The sequence below is a fragment of the Jatropha curcas genome, chromosome 2 (genome assembly GCF_041381405.1).
Source record: "Jatropha curcas cultivar XTBG-Jc1 chromosome 2, XTBG_Jcur_1.0, whole genome shotgun sequence".
Classification (NCBI taxonomy): Eukaryota; Viridiplantae; Streptophyta; class Magnoliopsida; order Malpighiales; family Euphorbiaceae; genus Jatropha; species Jatropha curcas.
The window spans coordinates 33,690,297-33,704,294 of record NC_143152.1 but is presented as its reverse complement, the minus strand read 5'-3'; the positions used below and the strand labels follow the sequence as shown (position 1 = coordinate 33,704,294).

The following is a 13,998-nucleotide window of genomic DNA, read 5'->3' as shown; positions in this document are numbered from 1 at the left end:
TGGATCCCGATAAAGTTTTTTTGGTTCCAATCATAATTATATGTATATATGTGTTGATACCAGAGTAGGGTCCTTGAAATGACATAACATTTGATTCACAACTTTGAAAACCCATGTCACATTCTTGTTTCGTTTCCTTCTGTCTTTTCTTTCTTCTTCTTTTTTAACCAGAAAAAAAAAAAATATATATATATATATATATATATATTACTCTATGTAGTTTCTTTATTCATCATACTCCGCTTGGACTTATCTGGATTCGTTCCTTCTATCTTTTATATTATATATATAATAAATATATGCAATGCTTTTTATTAATTCTGTTATACGCAAGCAATCAAGATAACAACAGAAAGAAGAGCTTGCCAGCTTTATATGCTTAAAAGCTTTGGAATTACGAAGTTCAAAACCATGCTCATCTTTGCTAATTAAAGACACATTTTCAATTCTCTCTTGAAAAGAAAATGCGTCCATTATATAAGATTATATAGGTAGATGTGAGTTAATTAATGGGCTAGAAAAGGTTTAATATTCGTACAGCCACAAAAGTATGTCGGTCTGAGAAACATGCAAGCTGGTGGAAACTTGTTCTATCTGATTGCAGACAATTTCTTGTAGCCAAACAGACTTCTTTTTAGCCAAAAATAGGTGAAGCAAAGGCCTAATAAGGCCATGGGACGTGTAAACCTACTGTTTTTTCATGCACATCTTCATGTGCAGTGCCACCTAAGACCTTACTAACACCAAGCAAAACATATATGGAGTAATTCTATTATTCATTTTATTTTTTCTCATCACATCTGGCTAATCTTAATTTATGGATGTTATTATAGTAAGAGGGAGACTATAAGCAACATTAATGGCATTTATGATTGATTACTTAATTAATTTCTGACCGAGGCTTATCTTTAGGTAGTGATTGGGTTTGAAATTCCACAATACAAGTTTATGCTTATAAAATTCTGAAATAGACCGATCGAAAAAAGAAAATCCTTATATATATATATATATATAAAGGAGAATCGAGAAGAATTGCTGAATGTTGATGCGGCGCTCTATTTGGAGGGTGTAATATGAGTATTTTTTATTAATTTAATTAGGAAAAGTTTGAAGATTTTGTAAAGAAAATGTCTCCTTATGTTCTTAATAAGTACTTGTAGCTTGCAGGTCCTTTTGACTAATGAGAGCTGCATCTGATCACAGCTTGCCAGACAAGGCCACGTGTGTAGGACCTCCATAGCCTCTACTTCCTTCACATTACCTTCTCTCTCTTATATATAAATATGTGTGTGTATATATATATATATATATATATATATATTAGTGAGAATTTTGAGTATACATCATTTCACAAAATCCCTTCCAGAATCTGTTATTTAATCATTTCCCTTCTTAGCAGCAGCAAACCCAGAAACCATATTCCAATTTGATTGAGGCTTACCCCCCTTTTTTTAACTGTGAGAGCAAGAGCATCTGCTAGTAAGTTCTGTTACTTTTGCTTTGCTGCTAATCTCTCTCCCTCTATCTCTCTCTCTATCTCTATATATAATGCTGCTTTTATTATTATTGAATTGAGTAGGAAGACAGTCTAAACTACCAACAACTTTAGTTTTTAATTCTTATTAAATTTTGAAGGCTCATATATATATATATATATATACACATATGACATGTTTTTAAGCAGCCAAAAGCTCTCTGATAGTAACAACTAAACCATACATTTCAAGTTCAAGTTCAATCTGAATTGTGCAAAGATGATGTTGCCAAGCTATGACCCCAATGACAATGAAGCTGGCTTGAAGCATTTGGAGGACCTCACAACAAATGCATGTCAAATACAACAGCAGGTGTTAGAGGAGATACTGACCAAAAATTCTCGCACAGAATATCTTAAGCCCTTCCTCAATGGCCTTTCTGACAAGGATAACTTCAAGAACAAAGTACCTGTAGTCAATTATGAAGATTTCAGGCCTTACATCCAGCGAATTGCCAATGGAGAGCCTGCCACTATCATTTCAGCTCAGCCCATCACTGAGCTCCTCACAAGGCATAACCTTTTCCTTTTTATTTGTTTTTCAATCAAATATTTTTCCTTCTCAATTAATTTTCTTTGCAAAGTTCATTGTTATTATTTCTGTACAGCTCGGGGACTTCAGGAGGACAACCGAAAATGATGCCCTCAACTGCTGAAGATTTGGACAGGAAGACGTTCTTCTACAACCTCCTTGTGCCTGTAATGAACAAGTGAGATAATTCTCTCCAATTTCATTCTCTTTGCATTTTAGTTTTACTATTGGTCATACCATTAATGTAACAGTGAAAGAAATAATAATTAATTTCAGATATATAGATGGGTTGGACCAGGGAAAAGGAATGTACCTTCTGTTTATCAAACCTGAAATTAGCACTCCTTCTGGCTTGATGGCTAGACCAGTCCTAACAAGCTATTACAAGAGCAGCAACTTCAGAAACCGGCCTTTCAACAGGTATAATGTTTATACAAGTCCTGATGAGACAATCTTGTGTCCTGATAGCAAGCAGAGTATGTACTGCCAATTGCTATGCGGTTTAGTACAGCGCGATGAGGTTTTAAGGGTTGGTGCAATTTTCGCATCTGCTTTCCTGCGCGCCATCAAATTCCTGGAGGACTACTGGAAAGAATTATGCTCTAATATAAGAACAGGTTGCATCAGTGATTGGATTGATGAGCACAGATGCAGAAACGTTGTGTCATCAATCTTGAAGGAAGGCAACTCAGAATTGGCTGATTTGATTGAGATTGAATGTAGTAGTATATCATGGGAAGGGATAATTAAAAAGCTTTGGCCTAGAACAAAGTACATTGAAGTCATTGTTACAGGTTCTATGGCCCAATATATCCCAACCCTTGAATTCTACAGCGGTGGGCTCCCTTTAGTTTCAACAATGTATGCTTCTTCTGAATGTTACTTCGGAATTAACTTCAAGCCACTATGCTCACCTTATGATGTCTCTTACACCCTTCTCCCTAATATGGCCTATTTCGAATTCTTACCTGTTGAGAGAGACTGTGGGGAAGTTCAAGAACAAGATTTCCACGGCAATGGAGTTTCCGATCAGAAGAATTCCATAGACAAGAAAATGGAGACTGTTGATCTTGTGGATGTGAAACTTGGTCACTACTACGAACTTGTTGTCACAACTTTTACAGGTTAATTTTGACCAGCAGCATCTGTCGATCTTGTAATTATACCTCAGCGCACTTAAAAGTAATTTGTTTTTATTTTGTTTTCAGGGCTCTACAGATACAGAGTAGGAGACATTCTAATGGTGACGGGTTTCTATAACAATGCCCCTCAGTTCCGGTTTGTTCACCGGAGAAACGTGGTGCTAAGCATTGATACAGATAAAACCAATGAAGAAGACCTCTTAAAGGCAGTAACAAAAGCAAAGCTTCTTCTGGCCCCGCTTGGTTTCCTTCTGACTGAGTACACTAGCTTTGCTGACACTTGCTCAATCCCAGGTCACTACGTGCTATTCTGGGAACTTAAAACAAGAGGAAATAATGACCCAGCAGAGCTTGATCGAATAACAATGGAGCAATGCTGCTCGACAGTGGAAGAATCTCTGGATTCTGTTTACAGGAGGTGCAGGAACAAGGACAATTCAATTGGACCGTTGGAGATAAGGGTAGTAAAACATGGAACATTTGATGCCCTCATGGATTTCTGTCTCTCCCAAGGATCCTCAGTTAACCAATACAAGACTCCAAGGTGCATCAAATCTGAGGCAGCCTTAAAGATTTTGGATTCAAGAGTTGTTGCAAAATTTTTCAGCAACAAAACTCCTTCCTGGGAGCCGTTTAGAATGGAAACTCACTAAATCCATCGCTTTGAAGCAAAATCTTCCTATCTGCATTATTTTATTAACAATGGATTTAAATTTGTAGTCTAGTCTAGTCATTTCTTTTATCCTCTTAATCTTTACTGAACTATTAGTCTCTAGTCTCTACTTGTGAATCTGATGAGAAATAGTTTTCAATGTTATAAAATTCCAATAATGCTTGGATTAGTGTTTGTAAATCAAATAAAAACATGCCGACACCCACGACATGAAGAAAGTGATATAACATTGCTGAGTTAAATAGGAATTGTTATTACTGATTAACCTGAAAAAAAAAAAAAGAAAAAGAAAGTCATTAAATTCAGATTTGCTTTCAGTTTTCAAAGATTCATTGCACTGTCACTTTCCAACATTATTATCGTTATCTAGCTAACAATAGCCGCCTGTAAGAAATCATTTTGCTTAATACTATTATATACAACTTAAAATTAATCAATTAGCTACAAGGATGAATGTATGGAAATAGAACCGAAACCCATCCCAAGGTTTGCCATTGCCGTGTAGGTAGTAAGCATGGGGCGAACTGAGCTGTTGTATTATGGCAGTCACATCGTTAAAACAGGGACCTTACTTGGCCAAACTTCGGTTGTCATGAATGGAACATATTACCGATCAAAAAATTAGAGCAGTTCAGAAATGGAAAGAAAAAGCAAATTAATGTCCACACACATGTTAAATTAAACTTAAAAGGTGCAGGGCTTGTTATAGCCATGCAGGCAAAGGCCAACATGCGGCCACGAGTACTGGAAAGTTAGGCAGAGATGCATAAACCATGGACATACAATGGGGCACTGAAAGCTACCCGAGGAGACAAATAAAACTGTACAAACAATAGAGAGAAATTTGTATCTAGGCAGGCCCTTCTCCTTTGTCTCTCGCATTTATGGGGAACATGTGGCCTTAACCACCACCATCCCATCTATACATCAGGGAAGCTCTTCTCATTACTCATACTCATACACACACTATTGAAATTGAAATATATATATATATATATATATATATATATATATATATTGAATGTTAACCAATTACCATATGGTTTTTCATTTTTCTTGTAGACATAATTGGAAAGGGAAAGTGGAAGAGTAGTTTGAATCAATGTTGAAAGTGGAAGAGCAGTTTGGCAGTTAGTTAAGAGTTAAGACCCAGGCACCTGGCACCAGGCACACGTGTGTTGGAGTGATGTTGGGGACGTTTTGGAGAAAAGAACATGGTCTCTGCAGCTGTCTTGTTTAAAATTTAACTCCAATAGTACAAAACTGCATGTATAGAGTTAAGAGCTAGGGATAGGGTGACGTTCTTGTGGGTTGTTGTTGTATTGAGTGGAAAGTGAAAGGACTTAGAAGGTGGGTCATTTCTTGCCCTTCAAAACCCAGCAGTCAAATGCAGGATTGACGTTATTTAGACAATGAGAACAAATTACTTGGGAGCATATATAGGCCCTTCTTTTTGTATGGATATATGTCAATATGTCATGGTACCATCACTCCCTTGCCCTGCATTATTTTCCCATTGCCTTGCCTACGACGATGTTACTCTCCTTTCCATCAATTTCTATTACAGATATATATCCGACGTCTAACTCCAATAGCCAGAGTTTGAAGTGGGTTTCCAATTGCAAAAATCGTCTTTCCGTTGGGCCTGTATCTTGAGTTCTTAACCAACTCAATGACGTGGGCTTTTCAACCAGCTATTTGGGCTGACTATTTGGGAGTTCATGGAAATAGGCTGAGTTGGAATACTAATGTGGCTTACTCTATTGCCATGTCGAATGCCAAGTCAACCCCGCAATAACACATTCTGCTTTCCAGCGGGTTGGATGCATTACTCGAATTCAAACTTATCGCTTAAAGTGCATTGCTTGAATTCAAATTTGTCCTGAAGCGTTGAAAAATTCAGTTTTAGTATCTCAATTCATCCGGATCCAATTATAATTACCCATTTAGTATTAAAATTATGATTTTTTTTAAGATAAAAGTAAGTAAAAATTATAAAATTGTTATTTAGACTTAATAAAATATAATATAAATATTAGATGCAATTATATGTTATAATTATAATTAAAAAGGTGTAGTATATTTTTTTTTTGAGAAAAATAATTATTTTAAATAGTTTTAGAATATTAATTAAAATGGTAATAGGTAGTGCTTAAGTCTTTAAATTTCAATTCGATACAAATCTAACACAGGTCGCAAAAATACTACCTGAACCCGATTCAAATTCGTTTATTCACTCTCCGAACCTACTAAGTAGGTTCAAATACCCTAGGCATGGGACACTAATTTTTTTTAAAAAAATTTATGCACCAAATTGATAATGTTTTTTGGGCTTCAAAATGCACCAAAGTATAAAAACTTTAAAAGTCGAGTCACTAAATTTATGTGAAAAAATTATTATTTCGTTTTTAAAGTATGACCAAATTATTTAAGTGATCCCTAATATTTAGTCAAATATCCAGCATGTTTATGAAATTTAAAAATTGACGAAAATTGACTTTAATTCCAAAAGACAATTCAGTCGACCATTCTCAAGCGATGTGATACTTCCAACATTCAGTACACTCTCTTGCCATATCATAACTCCATTAGAAAAAAAAAGTTTGCGATGCTTTGAGGAATCGGTGATTATTAACAATGGGTTTGAAATTAAGTAATCAAAATCTTGAATTTCATATTTAAAAAAAGAATCATTAGTAATAAAGATGAAATTATTCACGAAAGCATAATTAGTACTAAGGTTCCAATTTCAATTATATATAGAAATAAAAGATAGAATAAATATTGAGATACGGGTGTATGCAATATAAAATTGAGTATGAAGAAGTCAGTGTTTTATTGTAAAGAGCACAAAAGATTTGTGAAGAAATCGTCTCCACCCACGACACCTTCACCGTCCCACACACCAACCATGATGTCGCTTTAAAAAACATTGGAGTTAGAGTTTCCCTTAGTGATTATGCCTAAAGCGAGGTTGGAGATCATGTTTTGTCCGTTGTTGCCGCATCAGACCCCGTCGCTACTACTTCCTTAATCAATATCCTTTCTCCTCCTCATTCTCTATCAACTTTTGAGAATATGATACCATTATAGCATGTCATGAGCATGCCAAAATTGAAGATCTCTAAACCAATGAGACCTACAATAATGGAAGAGGAGAAGATGGATTTTGAAGCCTACAATAATGATAAATTGATCAGGACACTTAGCAGTAGCAATAGAGAAAGTGGTAGCAACATAGTAGTTGTACAAGAAAATTAATAATCAAGTAAGGAAGAATTGAAATCGGGATTTGAATCGATTTGTCTCGATTAATTTTTTAACTAACTAATGATCATGTCATTAATCGTAAAGTTGTGTTATAGGGTAATGGTAAGCATTTTTCCTGTGATTTAGTGGTAAAAACACAGAAATCGGATGATAGGATGATTAAGGCCGACGGAACTAAACTTTAAGGACCGTGCTAGATTTGACTAAATAGTAAGGACTATTTAAATAATATGGTCAAATCTCAGGACAAAATAATAATTTTTTCAATTTATGTTAAACATAGTTTTTGTAAGGGACCTACCCAATCAATGATCCAACGGTCCCCATTCCTCCAAGCACGTCATCGTTTCCAGAACCCACAGATGAACAAAACATCCGCGATTTCTCATTTCTGAGATCTTCTCCCTCTCTTGGTCACACTCTCTCTCCCTGCGATCAGACCACAGTAACTTTCAGTTACTCTGTTTATTTTCGAATCTAATCCGGCGAAAATGATACCGCCGGAGCTCCAAGCGCGGCCTTTCCGACCATATATAGCATCCTCCGTAAGTGCCCCTTCTTTCTCCGCCTTCAATAATGGCCGCTCTTACTCTCCTGACCGAAACCCTAGCCCTAGCAGCCACTTCCATTCGTCTCCTTCCTCCTCCACTCCTTCTAGATCTCGGTTCTTGCCATCTTCCTTTGCGCACAACACCAGAATCGCCATCGCTCTGGTCCCCTGTGCTGCCTTCCTCCTCGACCTCGGGGGCGCCCCCGTGGTGGCTATCCTAACTCTTGGCCTTATGGTCGCTTACATCCTTGATTCCTTAAGCATCAAATCCGGTGCATTCTTCGGAGTGTGGTTCTCTCTTATCGCCGCTCAGATCGCCTTCTTCTTCAGCTCGTCTCTCATCACCACCTTCTATTCGGTCCCTCTGGGCCTTCTCGCCTCTTTCCTTTGCGCCTACGCTAATTTCTTAATCGGGGTATGGGCCTCCCTTCAGTTCAAGTGGATCCAGCTGGAGAACCCTACCATTGTCCTTGCTCTAGAGCGCCTCTTGTTCGCCTGCGTCCCATTCACGGCTTCTTCCCTCTTCACCTGGGCCACTGTATCCGCAGTTGGGATGATTAACGCTTCTTATTATCTCATGGTCTTCAATTGCATTTTCTATTGGCTTTTTGCAATTCCTCGTGTTTCTTCCTTTAAATCCAAACAGGAAGCGAAATATCATGGGGGAGAGATTCCCGATGATAATTTTATCCTCTCCCCTCTCGAGAGTTGTTTTCATACTTTAAACTTGCTCTTTGTTCCTCTATTATTTCATATTGCATCTCACTATTCAGTAATATTTTCTTCGGGTGCTTCTGTTTGTGATTTATTTCTTCTCTTTTTCATCCCTTTTTTGTTCCAACTCTATGCGTCCACGAGGGGCGCGCTTTGGTGGGTTACGAAGAATTCGGACCAGCTCCATAGCATACGAGTTGTAAATGGTGCTGTTGCACTGGTTATTGTCGTGTTATGTTTGGAGATTAGAGTTGTATTCCATTCGTTTGGGCGGTATATTCAGGTTGCTCCGCCATTGAATTATCTTCTTGTGACTCTGACTATGCTTGGAGGGGCTGCTGGAGTAGGTGCTTATGCTCTTGGTATGATTTCTGATGCTTTCAGCTCAGTGGCTTTCACTGCTTTAGCTGTAATTGTCAGCGCAGCAGGGGCAATTGTTGTAGGATTTCCCATTTTGGTATGCAATTTGATCCTTAATAGTTATTCATGTCCTGTTTAATATATATATATATATATATATATATATATATATATATATATATATTTCTGTTTGTTTGTTTACGGGCATGAGCTATATAAATTAATTGCTTGTGCTTGTGTTTCAGCTGTGAGACCTTGACAAGGGTATTTGTGTTGCCTGTTTGAATTGCTTATACTAATTGCACGTTTTGATTGGATTCTGAATCTGTAATCATAATAAAACTTCATTACTTCATAATAGAAATCTTCCTAATATATGATGCACTCCATACTGTATATGGGGACTGTGGGAGGATATATTCAGATTTTCATGGGGAATTTGTGCTGCATTTCTTATGATAAGTAGATGATACGAAATGAGCAACCCTTTAGTCAGGGCATATGCCAGTTAGACCTAACCCGGTGGTTCTTCTCAATCAGTGTGGGGTCAGTTGGGAGCAATGGGGTGGAAGCCTCTTAGGCTTCAGTCCTCCCATCCATCAATATGGTGAAAATTTTCACAAGTATGATGAGAGTTATTAAGCAGAGGGTTAGCCCTACTATATGCAGCCCAAATTGTCCAGTCCTGTTTGTGTCTCCTTAAAAAGAAAGAAAGAAATAAAGGGCATCACTCAATTATGATTCTACATGCATAAGTTGTTTAGCTTCAGAAATAATTTAAATGTCAATGTCAAATATGGGGATAGAAACAATTGAAAAGCTGCTTTAGCAAACATAAAAGGGTAGTTCTTGTAATTAAAGGATGTTCTGTTACTAAACGATGTGTTCCTTTGTTATTTGGCATTTATCATATAACAGTTGCATATCTGGCATCCTTAGGAATGGTGGGGGAATTGATGCTCTCTCTCTGAAAAGTAATTGACATTACTGTTATAACATGAGCAAGTTTAAGTGAAGACAAGGAGAATCAGATTTATGATTGTACTACCTGAACCCCAATCTGTTTAGGGGTTCAAATACTTCCAGTCTCTACCTTAGGTGCTAAAAAAGAATGAAATAAACTCAAAAAAAAAAAAAAAAAAAAAAAGGAAAAAGGAAAAAAGGACTGTTAAATTTTGGACCCAGTATAGGAGATGGGGCTAGATTTTCAATAACAAAATTTGCAATGGAATGTGCTCTTTACCAGTGTGGGCTTATGATTGTGTATCAAGTTTTCCAAATTTTTTATCCTTTGAAGGATGGGGGAGTCTGGTGAGTTGACTTGCTAAATTCATGACTTATAATGGAAAAATGGCCTGCAGACATTTATTTGTTGTCATATAAAAATTGCACCCATTGGGCAAGCCTATTCAATTAAAAAATTTGAAGGAAACTTGCTGTAGTGGTTCACGTTGTGATTAGGGGAGTGGGTGTTATTTTCTTCCTCAAGCTAGTGCCGGTTAATTTTTTCATGTCACAGGCATTTCCCACCTTTTAGAAACTCAGATCTATATCATTTTTAGGACCATTTGCTGGTGGCTTGGTGGAGAATGCCAAAATAAAAATCTGCTTTCCTCAAACCTTATTGAGTTGGTAAGTTCTGACTGCAGTCATTGCACCATAGTCAATTTGCAGTACATAATGGTGAAACATTGTTCAGATCTAGAATAGTTACACATTGATACCCTAATGGAATACCTGTATCTCAATAGAGAAAAGTTACATGTCAGTGACTGACTAGTGAGTAGTGACTGGATTAGGATTTAAGGCAAGTTTCAGCGAGTGCACAAGAAAATACCCTTTTACATTGTATGTTTTGCTGCAGGATTTTTTTGTACCTCAAATACTTGTATGCAGCCATATAGCTATTAATGACCAAAGAACACTGAAATGAGAGCGTGTAATTGAAAATTTTGACATACATGTGTAATTACAGTCACAGTTGTAGTAGATGTAGAGTCTTTATGTATTTTCTCTACTTCTTACTTCCCTCATCCTTGGTTTTGCAGTTCCTCCCAGTTCCTTCAGTTGCCGGCTTTTATCTGGCTCGTTTTTTCACAAAGAAAAGTGTGACGTCATACTTTTCCTTTGCTATACTTGGAAGTTTGATGGTCATATGGTTTGTGCTGCATAATTTCTGGGATCTAAACATTTGGTTAGCAGGCATGTCCTTGAAGTCCTTTTGTAAACTCATAGTTGCGAGTGTCATGCTAGCCTTGGCTGTTCCTGGTTTAACTCTTCTACCGTCACAGCTTCACTTTTTAGTTGAGGCTGGTTTAATCAGCCACGCAGTGCTTTTATGCCATATTGAAAATCGTTTTTTTAATTATTCGGGCATATACTTCTATGGACTGGAGGATGATGTGATGTATCCGAGCTATATGGTTATTATGACAACTTTTCTGGGTTTGGCTCTGGTGAGAAAGTTATCCGCAGATCATCGTATTGGACCCAAGGCAGTTTGGATTTTGGCATGCTTATATTCTTCGAAGTTGGCCATGCTGTTTATTTCTTCTAAATCAGTTGTTTGGGTTTCAGCTATATTATTACTGGCCGTTTCTCCCCCGTTGCTTCTTTACAAGTCTGTAAACATTTTCCCTGAATTGAGACTATTAATCTTCTCCATCTGATCCAGGTTTGAGTATATTTCATCTTCTCTTGTTTAACTTTGTAGGAATAAGTCACGAACAGCCTCAAAGATGAAACCATGGCAAGGTTACGTGCATGCTAGTGTGGTTGCTCTCTCTGTATGGTTTTGCCGTGAAACAATTTTTGAAGCTCTCCAATGGTGGAACGGGAGGCCCCCATCTGATGGTTTACTTCTGGGCTTCTGTATTGTTTTGACAGGATTGGCTTGTGTACCAATAGTTGCTCTGCACTTCTCTCATGTCTTGGTCTGTTTTCCTTCATACATATATATTTTGTTTTTTTTTTCTGTGTTTCATATATTTCTTTCTTAATACAATAAAACAATAAATCTATCAAGACATTTGATAATTTTGGAAAATTGGTTTGATCCTGATTGCTATCTAGAGGAAAAAAAACCAAGTTATGGCTTAAGTGATTAATGAATAGAAAGGTGTCTGATTGAAGGTATCTTTTAGCCACGCTAGCTGTTTTATTTTGAGTACTGATAACAACCCAATCAAACCATCTCCTCCCCTCGCCACCTTTTGTGGCGGCAGACTTCCTTCTTTAATTTTCTGTTTTTCAATTGATTCAGTAATTATTATTTTTGGCTTACTGATTGCATTGATTTGATTCTTTCCACTTTGTGCAGTCTGCTAAGAGATGCCTAGTGCTAGTGATGGCAACTGGTGCATTATTCATTCTAATGCAACCACCAATCCCAGTGGCATGGACTTATCATTCCGACATAATCAAAGCAGCTCGTCAATCTTCTGATGACATCTCTATCTATGGGTTCATGGCATCAAAACCTACCTGGCCATCTTGGCTGCTTATTGTGGCAATTCTACTTACTTTAGCAGCTGTGACATCCATCATACCCATAAAGTACATGGTGGAGCTGAGAACATTATACTCCATTGCTATGGGGGTTGCTCTTGGAATATATATATCTGCCGAGTACTTCCTACAGGCTGCAGTTCTGCATGCCCTTATTGTTGTAACTATGGTTTGTACCTCTGTATTTGTTGTCTTCACCCATTTTCCATCTGCTTCAAGCACAAAGCTGTTACCTTGGGTGTTTGCTCTACTTGTAGCCCTCTTTCCTGTGACATATCTATTGGAAGGTCAGGTGAGAATCAAAAGTATCCTTGAAGATGGTGGGGTTGCAGACATTGGAGAAGAAGATAGGAAGCTCACAACTCTACTGGCTGTTGAGGGAGCAAGAACATCTCTTCTTGGTTTATACGCAGCAATCTTTATGCTTATAGCACTGGAGATAAAGTTTGAACTTGCCTCATTAATGCGCGAAAAGAATCTTGAAAGGGGTGGAATGAGACACAGCCAATCTACTCAAAGCAGTTCTGCTGGTTTTGCTCCACGAATGAGGTTCATGCAGCAACGCCGTGCCTCTGCAGTGCCAACTTTCACAATCAAGAGAATGGCTGCTGAGGGAGCCTGGATGCCTGCGGTTGGTAATGTTGCCACAGTAATGTGCTTTGCAATATGCCTGATCCTGAATGTCAACCTGACAGGGGGTTCAAACCAGGCAATATTCTTCCTTGCTCCTATTCTGCTGCTTCTGAACCAGGACTCTGATTTTGTTGCTGGTTTTGGGGACAAACAGAGGTATTTCCCTGTTGTGGTGGCTATATCGACCTATTTGGTGTTGACAGCCCTATACAGCATATGGGAGGATGTCTGGCATGGGAATACCGGGTGGGGCATTGAGATTGGAGGTCCTGACTGGTTCTTTGCAGTGAAGAATGTAGCCCTTCTCATTCTAACATTCCCCAGTCATATCCTGTTCAACAGGTTCGTGTGGAGTTACACAAAGCAGACAGACTCGACATTGCTGATCACTCTGCCCCTTAATCTTCCATCCATAATAATATCAGATGTGATAAAGATTAAGATATTGGGGATCTTAGGAATTATTTATACCATAGCCCAGACTATAATCTCTAGACAGCAATATATCTCGGGATTGAAGTATATTTAGACGAATACAAAGTGTACAATATGTTCTGGCAATTTTCAAGTGGGGTGTTAAAATTTCAGGTTCAGCTTGACTCAGATTTGCCTGCTTGTTCTCAACTTCAATGGGTAAAGATTGCATGGCCTTTTCTAACTTTTTTTTATTTTTTATTTTTTTGGGTTTTTGTCTAATAGCAAGTTATTGAACAAAAAGGTGTAGTCAGAAAATTCTTGCTTGTCAGTAAACCTGGCCGCAGTTAGTTCTTTTTCCCCATCTTTTTTTAAGCATCACAAATAATGACTAGTGGTCCACATGTATGGGGAAAGGGTAGAGTGAGCATTTTGATCGGAGTGAAATTCTTTTAGGGTTAAAGTCGGTAGGAAATGTTGTTGTAAATTATTTAGTATTATTATCACAAATGTCCGTTGGAATCAATTATTGTTCATGATCATCATAATAAGTCTGCTTGGTAAGTTATATGTTCTGCCAATTTCTTAGTTTTGAAAGGATTCTGTGATATGTAATAGGTCTACAAAGAGGATTCTGTTCGGAGACTCGTATCATCTAGATCCATAAAA

The 13,998-nt window shown here is 37.6% G+C and overlaps 2 protein-coding genes across 5 annotated transcripts; both read left to right on the top strand.

The window, feature by feature from the left end:
- Positions 1–1,330: 1,330 nt before the first annotated feature.
- Positions 1,331–4,039, top strand: LOC105647282 (indole-3-acetic acid-amido synthetase GH3.17). Of its 4 annotated transcripts, none has more exons than XM_020684771.3 (5): positions 1,331–1,479; positions 1,728–2,047; positions 2,143–2,244; positions 2,343–3,190; positions 3,275–4,039. In XM_020684771.3, exons 2-5 carry the CDS (start codon positions 1,755–1,757, stop codon positions 3,859–3,861), a joined length of 1,830 nt encoding a protein of 609 aa, XP_020540430.1. In that variant the 5' UTR covers positions 1,331–1,479; positions 1,728–1,754; the 3' UTR covers positions 3,862–4,039. The 4 variants fall into 4 exon arrangements, with proteins under 4 accessions (XP_020540430.1, XP_020540428.1, XP_020540429.1 ...); XM_020684769.3 differs by having other exon boundaries at positions 1,685–2,047; XM_020684770.3 differs by having other exon boundaries at positions 1,682–2,047.
- A 3,440-nt stretch (positions 4,040–7,479) lies between these two features.
- NEF1 (no exine formation 1) lies at positions 7,480–13,685 on the top strand. The gene is made up of 4 exons (XM_012233303.4): positions 7,480–8,872; positions 10,824–11,395; positions 11,489–11,708; positions 12,095–13,685. Exons 1-4 carry the CDS (start codon positions 7,643–7,645, stop codon positions 13,442–13,444), a joined length of 3,372 nt encoding a protein of 1,123 aa, XP_012088693.1. The 5' UTR covers positions 7,480–7,642; the 3' UTR covers positions 13,445–13,685.
- Positions 13,686–13,998: the final 313 nt, after the last annotated feature.

Excerpts from the sequence above, each read along its gene's own strand:
- NEF1 (XM_012233303.4), top strand. The coding sequence starts at position 7,643 with ATGATACCGCCGGAGCTCCAAGCGCGGCCTTTCCGACCATATATAGCA. Across the intron at positions 8,873-10,823 it reads TTGTAGGATTTCCCATTTTG|TTCCTCCCAGTTCCTTCAGT; the intron begins GTATGCAATTTG and ends TTGGTTTTGCAG. Across the intron at positions 11,709-12,094 it reads TGCACTTCTCTCATGTCTTG|TCTGCTAAGAGATGCCTAGT; the intron begins GTCTGTTTTCCT and ends CACTTTGTGCAG.
- LOC105647282 (XM_020684771.3), top strand. The coding sequence starts at position 1,755 with ATGATGTTGCCAAGCTATGACCCCAATGACAATGAAGCTGGCTTGAAG. Across the intron at positions 2,048-2,142 it reads ATCACTGAGCTCCTCACAAG|CTCGGGGACTTCAGGAGGAC; the intron begins GCATAACCTTTT and ends ATTTCTGTACAG. Across the intron at positions 2,245-2,342 it reads CTTGTGCCTGTAATGAACAA|ATATATAGATGGGTTGGACC; the intron begins GTGAGATAATTC and ends AATTAATTTCAG.